At 39.6% G+C, this 9738-nt stretch overlaps 1 protein-coding gene across 1 annotated transcript in view; it reads left to right on the forward strand.

Annotated features, from left to right (window-relative positions):
• The window catches only part of LOC120863868 (receptor-type tyrosine-protein phosphatase delta-like), a 561974-nt gene that overhangs the window by 110996 nt on the left and 441240 nt on the right, over nucleotides 1-9738 (forward strand). The window contains exon 2 of the mRNA XM_040240488.1: nucleotides 7834-8000. Within this exon, the coding sequence (XP_040096422.1) occupies nucleotides 7937-8000 (64 nt within the window). The 5' untranslated portion in view covers nucleotides 7834-7936. The remainder of the gene's footprint in view (nucleotides 1-7833; nucleotides 8001-9738) is intronic.

The following is a 9738-nucleotide window of genomic DNA, read 5'->3' on the forward strand; positions in this document are numbered from 1 at the left end:
AATCATTAGTGCAGATAAAGAATATTTCTATCTTACATAAGGTTTTATTGAATAGTGCTAAAGGATTCTTGTCCTAGACCATGAAAAAAATATTTAAGGGACTATCTTCTGCTGCAAAATCCTCATGAATAAGCGAAGTGTTGAAAGTTTATTTTGTTTTTTCTTTTTGTTTCCTTGTGTTATAACTGTGTACTGAGGGCACAGGAAATTCACGAAGCACCATCAGCATTCTACCAGACTCACTACAAAGTTTGCTCCAGCCCTGCTTTTGTCTCATTAATCAGAGTTCCCTGGTAGCACATCCTCCTCACAGATTTTTTTTTTCCTCTTACATAACTGAAAATCTGTCCTAGTCAATTTATAGACGCCTGATGTGTTTGACTATGTGGTCCACTGGAGAAGAGAATGGCAAACCACTTCAGTATTCTTGCCATGAACAGCATGAAAAGGCAAAATGATAGGATACTGAAAGTCAAACTCCCCAGGTCGGTAGGTGCCCAGTATGCTACTGGAGATCAGTGGAGAAATAACTCCAGAAAGAATGAAGGGAGGGAGCCAAGGGAAAAACAATACCCAGTTGTGATGTGACTGGTGATAGAAGCAAGGTCTGATGCTGTAAAGAGCAATATTGCATAGGAACCTGGAATGTCAGGTCCATGAATCAAGGCAAATTGAAAGTGGTCAAACAGGAGATGGCAAGAGTGAACGTCGACATTCTATGAATCAGCGAACTAAAATGGACTGGAATGGGTGAATTTAACTCAGATGACCATTATATCTACTACTGTGGGCAAGAATCCCTTAGAAGAGATAGAGTAGCCATCATGATCAACAGAACAGTCTGAAATGCAGTACTTGGATGCAATCTCTAAAACAACAGAATGATCTCTGTTCGTTTCCAAGGGAAACCATTCAATATCACAGTAATCCAAGTCTGTGCCCTGAACAGTAACGTGGAAGAAGCTGAAGTTGAACGGTTCTATGAAGACCTACAAGACCTATTAGAACTACCACCCCAAAAGGATGTCTTTTTCATTACAGAGGACTGGAATGCAAAAGTAGAAAGTCAAGAAACACCTGGAGTAACAGGCAAATTTGGCCTTGGAATATGGAATGAAGCAGGGCAAAGACTAATAGAGTTTTGCCAAGAGAATGCACTGGTCATAGCAAATACCCTCTTCCAACAACACAAGACTCTACACATGGACATCACTAGATGGTCAACACTGAAATCAGATTGATTATATTCTTTGCAGCCAAAGATGGAGAAGCTCTATACAGTCAGCAAAAACAAGACTGGGGGCTGATTGTGGCTCAGATCATGAACTCCTTATTGCCAAATTCAGATGTCAATTGAAGAAAATAGGGAAAACCACTAGACCATTCAGGTATGATGTAAATCAAATCCCTTATGATTATACAGTGGAAGTGAGAAATAGATTTAAGGGACTAGATCTGATAGATAGAGGGCCTGATGAACTATGGTTGGAGGTTCCTGACATTGTACAGGAGACAGGGATCAGACCATCCCCATGGAAAAGAAAGGCAAAAAAGCAAAATGGCTGTCTGGGGAGGCCTTACAAATAGCTGTGAAAAGAAGAGAAGTGAAAAGCAAAGGAGAAAAGGAAAGATATAAGCATCTGAATGCAGAGTTCCAAAGAATAGCAAGAAGAGATAAGAAAGCCTTCCTCAGCGATCAATGCAAAGAAATAAAGGAAAACAACAGAATGGGAAAGACTAGAGATCTCTTCAAGAAAATTAGAGATACGAAGGGAACATTTCATGCAAAGATGGGGTCGATAAAGGACAGAAATGGTATGGACCTAACAGAAACAGAAGATATTAAGAAGAGATGGCAAGAATACACGGAAGAACTGTACAAAAAGCATCTTCACGACCAAGATAATCACGATGGTGTGATCACTCACCTATAGCCAGACATCCTGGAATGTGAAGTCAAGTGGGCCTTAGAAAGCATCACTACGAACAAAGCTAGTGGAGGTGACTGAATTCCAGTTGAGCTCTTTCAAATCCTGAAAGATGATGCTGTGAAAGGGCTGCACTCAATATGCCAGCAAATTTGGAAAACTCAGCAGTGGCCACAGGACTGGAAAAGGTCAGTTTTGATTCCAATCCCAAAGAAAGGCAATGCCAAAGAATGCTCAAACTACTGCACAATTGCACTCATCTCACACGCTAGTAAAGTAATGCTCAAAATTCTCCAAGCCAGGCTTCAGCAATATGTGAACCAGGAACTTCCAGATGTTCAAGCTGGTTTTAGAAAAGGCAGAGGAACCAGAGATCAAATTGCCAACATCTGCTGGATCATGGAAAAAGCAAGAGAGTTCCAGAAAAACATCTATTTCTGCTTTATTGACTATGCCAAAGCCTTTGACTGTGTGGATCACAATAAACTGTGGAAAATTCTGAAAGAAATAGGAATACCAGAGCACCTGACCTGCCTCTTGAGAAACCTATATGCTGGCCAGGAAGCAACAGTTAGAACTGGACATGGAACAACAAACTTGTTCCAAATAGGAAAAGGAGTACGTCAAGGCTGTAAATTGTCATCCTGCTTATTTAACTTCTATGCAGAGTACATCATGAGAAACACTGGACTGGAAGAAGCACAAGCTGGAATCAAGATTGCCGGGAGAAATATCAATAATCTTAGATATGCAGATGACACCACCCTTATGGCAGAAAGTGAAGAGGAACTAAAGAGGCTCTTGATGAAAGTGAAAGAGGAGAGTGAAAAAGTTGGCTTAAAGCTCAACATTCAGAAAATGAAGATCATGGCATGTGGTCCCATCACTTCATGGGAAATAGATGGGGAAACAGTGGAAACCGTGTCAGACTTAATTTTTCTGGGCTCCAAAATCACTGAAGTTGGTGATTGCAGCCGTGAAATTAAAAGATGCTTACTCCTTGGAAAAAAAGTTATGGCCAACCTAAACAGTATATTCAAAAGCAGAGACATAACTTTGCCAACAAAGGTCCATCTGGTCAAGGCTATGGTTTTTCCAGTGGTCATGTATGGATGTGAGAGTTGGACCATGAAGAAAGCTGAGTGCTGAAAAATTGATGCTTTCGAACTGTGGTGTTGGAGAAGACTCTTGAGAGTCCCTTGGAATGCAAGGAGATCCAACCGGTCCATTCTAAAGGAGATCAGTCCTGGGATTTCTTTGGAAGGACTGATGCTAAAGCTGAACCTCCAGTACTTTGGCCACCTTATGCAAAGAGCTGACTCACTGGAAAAGCCTCAGATGCTGGGAAGAATTGGGGGCAGGAGGAGAAGGGGACAGCAGAGGATGAGATGGTTGGATGGCATCACCGACTCGATGGTCGTGAGTTTGAGTGAATTCTGGGAGTTCGTGATGGACAGGGAGGCCTGGCGTGCTACAGTTCATGGGGTCACAAAGAGTCGGATGTGACTGAGTGACTGAACTCACTAACTGATCTGTTTGAGAAGTTGAATAAAAGAAGTCACAGCATTTAGGGATTTCCTTCTTACCCCTCCATCTCCCTACTTTAATGGGCATATGCTCAGGTTAAATCCCATTACCATATTTTTCCTTTTAAGATGTCTAGAACTGAAAGTATACGGTTATTTTAAGACAGAAAGAAGCAAAATGTATAGGAATAAACAATATCTAGTTTCTAGTGAAAGCAACATTCAGTTCTTATGGAGGTTAAAAAAACCTAATTTTTTACCTTTGTCTCCCTCTTTTCAGAATAATGGTTTCCTTCTTTAACTTTCTCCTAGATTGACCAGTATAATTTTTGAAAATAATTTTTAAGATTACAAACTCATGTAGTTTGATGTCATGTGTTCCAATTTATTGCAATTGTTACTCATTTTGCCACTCAGATTTTCCTACATTTGACTGTTAGAAGCCTCATCACCGTGGCTTCCTCAAGATCCTACTCTGTAGCTCAGTGTTAATGTGGCAGCCAGGCTGTGAGGGGAGTTTGGGAGAGAATGGATACATGTGTATGTATGGCTGAGTCCCTTGCTGTTCACTTGAAATTGTCACAGCATTTTGTTAATTGGCTATATTCCAGTCGAATATAAAAAGTTAAAAACAAAACAAAAACCCTGGTAATGCCCGAAAGCCTCTTTGCTTGCTGGTATGGCGAGATGTTCCATGTTTATTTTGCACATTTCCTTCAAAAAACCTATAATCACCATTTCTCTAGGAACTTTAAAGATTTTTTTAAAGCTTTTTTTCTCTTTTGTTAACATAATCTATAGAAATACCAACAATACAGAAAGCTGAAAAAATCCTTAAGCATTTTATCAATTTGAATATGAATATACTTATTACAGAAAAGGGTTCTAATGTTAACTCGAAGTTAAAGTGTTAGATAGGTGTCAGCTAATGAGACCACTTGAAGCAGTAATTCAAGACTCAGGGCAAATATATTGTTCCATTTCAAATTAGATTGCACACACTGGCCCTCTGAACTGTTAGTTTCTCTAACCACACACGTACATAATAGAAAAGAAAATGGAAATTAGCAAAATTATTGCTAACATCTTTGTCCTGTGAGCAGTAAGAAACCATGGAGTTTTAAATATTTTTAATTTTATGTTCAGCTCATCTAGATGGTTCAATTTTATCTGCCTGTCCCAGTTTATAAAAGACACAAAGGGCAGGGTACTTAAAAATCACAGAGTTAGCCTCTGCTGAGGGCTGTTGGACAGATGCAGAATAATTTGTGCCGTAAACTAGACCATGGTACTTTTAGTGTCTCCAACCCCCTTTTCTTGCTGTTTTTATTGCAGAGTTCTTGGCTACACATTCTTTAGGCTAATTGAAAGTACTTGTAACATTGATTCATCTGCATTATTTACATTGAAAATATTTCCTTAAAACTCTCTTGTCCAGGTACTTCCCTGGAGGTCCAGTGGTTAAGGCTTTGCTTTCTGGTGGGGGTTTGATCTCTGGTTGGGGAGCTAAGATCCCACATTTTAGCCTTCGTGCCAAAAAATAAAAAAAAAAAAAACAAAAAATCCCTTAAAACAAGTGATATTGTAACAAATTCAGTAAAGACTTTAAGAAGGGCCCACATAAAAAAATTCTAAAATAGGAAAGATCTTTTGCCCATTTTTGTACCAAAATTTAAATTCCATCTTACTGATACACAAGCCAGCATTTTCCTTTCGGCAAAGTTTCTGTGATAAACAAGATACAGAAGAGAGATTGGCCAAAATGAACCTCTAGAACTGGTTTTATCTTCACACCTCTGATCTCCTCTTGTCATATCTCGGCCAAGGGCATAGCCTATTTAAGTGAAAATAGGTATATTCATATCTGTGTCTATTTCTAGATCCTGTCACTGGGTCAAGTCCAGAGGTAACATTTGTAGTTTCATTGGGAAGAATTTAGTCTTCTTATGTCCCTTTAGTCAAGCAGGGGGAAAACCAGATCACCTCTTTCCTAAGAGAGTCTTTCATACATCTCCATCTCTGAGATTGCACGGAGGCATTATGTAGCAGTTGGCTCTGATACGCTCGCACAGACACAAATTGAGTCTGACAGGACTGATGTCTCCTGGACTTGCTGTCATTTGAAATGCTGGCGTGAGGATGGGAGTGGTGAAAGGGGGGCAGGGGAAGAGCTGATTCCTTTAGCACTTTTACTATGAAGTTTGGAGAATTTTAACATTTGATAGCTGTGAACTGCTTGATAAGTTGTTTTCCAAATGAGATTGATAACAATAGCTGATTTGGAGCAGCTGGCTAGCTTTTGGTTTCAAGTATGTGCATTTCAATGTACAATTTGATTCTTCATGCCACCCACAAATCTGTTGAAAAGAAAAAAAAAGGCTATCTAGTGGAATGGTACTTAGAATGATTCACTCCTTTCCTTTCAGTTTTGTATTTCTTGGATTCACACCATTCATGTATAGCACTGAAAAAGATAGTATCTTTTTAGAAAAAATTTTATTCTCGTGCTCAGTTTCATAAAAGACGCACTATGGTATCTGTATTGCAATTCTTTTTTAAAGTACAAGTTATTTTAAGTTTTTAGGGTATTTCTGGCTATCTCTAGTATCTTGTCACAAGTTTTGTATGTGTTTCTACATATTCCAACAGGCAAAACTTAGAGATAACCATTTCATGGGCAAACATGTTCTGGTTGTCTGTCTTAAGTTACTCTCACAGTGAAAGGAGAAGGCAATAATGTTAAAAATGCCTTCTTTCTTTATTAAGAGCCTACTGTGTATAAAATGTTGTGTTCAATTTACTGAAGGTTCTGTAGGAACTGTTATTTATTACCTAAAGAGCCATACTTCCAGTTGTTGCTTGGAGCCAGTCAGTCATCACTTTCATTTTTTCTGTTCCCACCAGGACCACCATCACTCTTATGGTCTGTGTTACTTCTTACTTGTGACTCTTGATAATAGTGTTCTGTAAATCATCCCACATTCAGCTGTCACTTAATCTTTTCAAAGCTTCATTCTATATTGTTCTTCTCCAAAGCCTTAAATAATCCCCTTTGTGGTTTGCTGCAAAAAGGCTGGTGGACTTAGATTAGTATCCACGGCTCTCCATGATCTGTTGTTTTTTAAGCCTGAGCCATTGTGTTTTGCCTCATCCTCTTTTGGTTTCCTAATGGATCCATCACACCTATCCTGTAGTGTCAGTGTGGACCTGGGATCAGCTGCTTCAGCATCTTTCAAAAACTCGTTAGAAATGCAGGTTTTTGGACCCCTACTACAGCACAGACTGGTGGGAGGGTGCCTTGGTGTAAGCATGCCAGGTGGTTCTGATGCATATAGATATTTGGGAAGTCCTGATCCAGGCCAGTCGGGTGACTCACCTTTGCCAGGGTTCCTTTTTCACTGTCCTGCTTTTTGCTTAGAATTCCTGGAATGCCTTGCCTTTCTTTTGGTAAAATCCTGCCAGTACTCCAGGGTCTAGTTGGAGACACTGCTTTTTTCCATGATGTCATTCCTGCTCCCTGTATTCCATGGCATTATTTGGCTTTCCTCCCTGGCACTAATCACTTATTAACTTGTACTCATCATCCAACGTACCTGGCTTATTTTCCCTCCTAAACTGGAAAATCGCAGAGGGTGGAATCTGACTCATTTGTGTATCTTGAGATGCACAAATGAGTAGCAGTTCTGATGTTTTGCACGCAGTAGGCTCTGTAAAAGTAGTCTGTGGCTTATTGATTTTACATAGAAGATTGAGAAAACTAAGCCCTTGCCCAGGAGGCATATAAACATCCTGCTAAATCAAAGTGGCTTATGCTAGCTATTGTTTTGACTTATTGAAGCCAAACTAGACCTAAATTTGATGTGTCTTTAGGGAAGAAGCCAAATGTGCTGGTGTAAAACATTCTAACCTCTACTATTTAGCTGGAGAAGTTGAATTAACACTGTCATTTCACCTGGTGCCAAAAAAGCAACTTCCATTATTCTGCCAATAATAGACTTTTATCCTGCACGGTGGAGCATCTCTTAAATCTTACACATAACATTGATGTGCTTTCTTCCACCGATGTATTCATGTAATATTTCCTAAGATGTGACAGTTTCTTCTCATAAAGCATTGCCCAAAAGGTGGCCTGAGCAGAGAGTAAAATTCAAAATGGTTGGCTTCAAGATGACCTGAACATGGGAATAAGATAAGCTTGGGCTGCCTCATTTCACAAACCAGGTTGTTTGTTTCCTAATACAAAGGCATCACGGTTACAGTTGATGGGCTATATACAGTGGTTTGCGTTTCTCATGGTGGTGGGATGGGACAAGGTGAAAAGAGTGAGGAGTCTAAGTGTCTTTGTCTTTCTCTCCTTTCTTCTACCACCCCCCTCACAGGCTCTGAAAGTGTTCCAGCTGAAATTTCAGATCAGCCTGACTTGCTGCGGTTTCTGAGGCAGTGATTCCAAGCTGCCAGTGTGTGCTGGTGCCAGGCTGCAGGATGGTGCACATAGCCAGGCCATTGCTGCTGCTCCTTGCCTTCTTCCTCCACGCGGATGCTGAGAGTAAGCCATCCTCCCCTTCCCTGGGGGGCTGGGACCATAATGAGTGGTTTTGTTTGCAGTTGGCACCATGCTCAGGGCTGCTGAATATGTTTCCTTTGGAAGTAAATCCTGAGACACTGTGGGATCCTCCTTGGCTACCAGCCAGCCTTTCAGAGAGATTATTGATGTGACTTCCTTACCATTTCCTCTCTTGCTTAATGCGCTTTTTCTTGTGCATCTAACTGCTCCTACTGTTTTGGCTTTTTTTTTTTTTGGATACTCTTACCAGCCCAGTGGCAAAAGATACTATGAGACCGATGATAGAACACAAACTGGGATTAACCAGTTGTTGGTGTCAATAAGTAAACATTGCTCAGACCCATTAGAAATTTCTTTAGTTTTGTGGCTATTTCTATGTTTAGAAAAATGCACAATGTCACATTGAGCCCAATTAAACTTCCAAGCCCTTGTAGCTGTCATAGCAGCTGTTCAAATGTACCATTTCCGACAGCTGTCGTGGAGTACAGTATTCAAACAAATCAAGCAGAACTGACAACTTTGTGGCTTGATGAAGAGTGTGGAAGTGTGAGGAGAATTCTGTGGCATACAGACCCCAAAGTTTGGATTATGGGACTCAGTTTGTGAAGCCAAGATTGTGGTCAGTTAACTTGCCAGTTAATGAGACTGTCATATCTCCTTTGTAATTCAGAAGTCATTAGACCTACCTTGTTTACTTATGTCTCTTTCTCCATCTGTCCTTTGGCTTTTGGGGAAGAGACAGTACTGGAAAAAGGCACGTCTGGCTTGCATTCACCGACATGTCTGGTTCTTGCTAGTGGTTTAGCTCTTATGAGAGTTGACCATTCTCTTTGGAGTCCCCTTGGTACTATCAAAGTGTGTAACATCTGTAGTCGTTAACTTTTACTTACACCGACTATTTCAGATTAAACTTGATTCATGTTAAAGATGTTTCAAAGACAGTGATCCTGCATCCTGTTGGCCCTTAGCTATTAATTGCATTTCAACAAGACTTTCCTCAATAGCAGCCAATTTCTTTGTTTAAATAGGGGCTCTAGTTTTTAAAGAGAGCTTTCCAGGAGTGAAAGGAATATTGTTAATGATAGGATACATATGGAACATACATGTTTTAAGCACAACATTCTCTGGTTAATAATGTATATAGTCTCCTAATTAGCACTTGGGAGCGCTGGTTTAAGGTGAAGCCAAGGAATTTCTAGTACAATGCCAGCAAATAATTAACTGGGAAAAGACCCAAATGAAAGACGCTTGTGTTATTTTAAAGCCGTTTATGTCAAAACCTATTTTAACATTGAAATATAAATTTAGTGTATTAAAGAAATAAGGCATATGGATTTATTTCTCTGTTGTGGCTAGAGTGAAAAAATAAGTTGTTCTACAATTTTTAATTTTTGGCAAAAGCATATTAAGACCGTGGGAATTCACTTTAATATCATATCTTAGAGATTTTCTTAAAGTTACTACACCTAATTATCATATATCCGTGAAGTTATCATTCTAGATAAGTAAGCATATTCTTCTACTGAAAAGCTTTGCTTTTGCTTGATTCTCTGGTGAAAAGTGGCAGACAGATACCAAGCACTGAAGAACAAGTACTTTTAAAATTTAAAATTATCTTTTAAAGACAGTCTGCTATTCCTCCTCTTGTTCTCCCTTTTCTTTTTCTCTTCCACTCTTTCCTCACATTTCTTATCCAGTAGAATCTTAAGCAAGAAATAGC

This window comes from Oryx dammah, unplaced genomic scaffold (assembly GCF_014754425.2).
Source record: "Oryx dammah isolate SB20612 unplaced genomic scaffold, SCBI_Odam_1.1 HiC_scaffold_1, whole genome shotgun sequence".
In the NCBI taxonomy this organism is placed as follows: Eukaryota; Metazoa; Chordata; class Mammalia; order Artiodactyla; family Bovidae; genus Oryx; species Oryx dammah.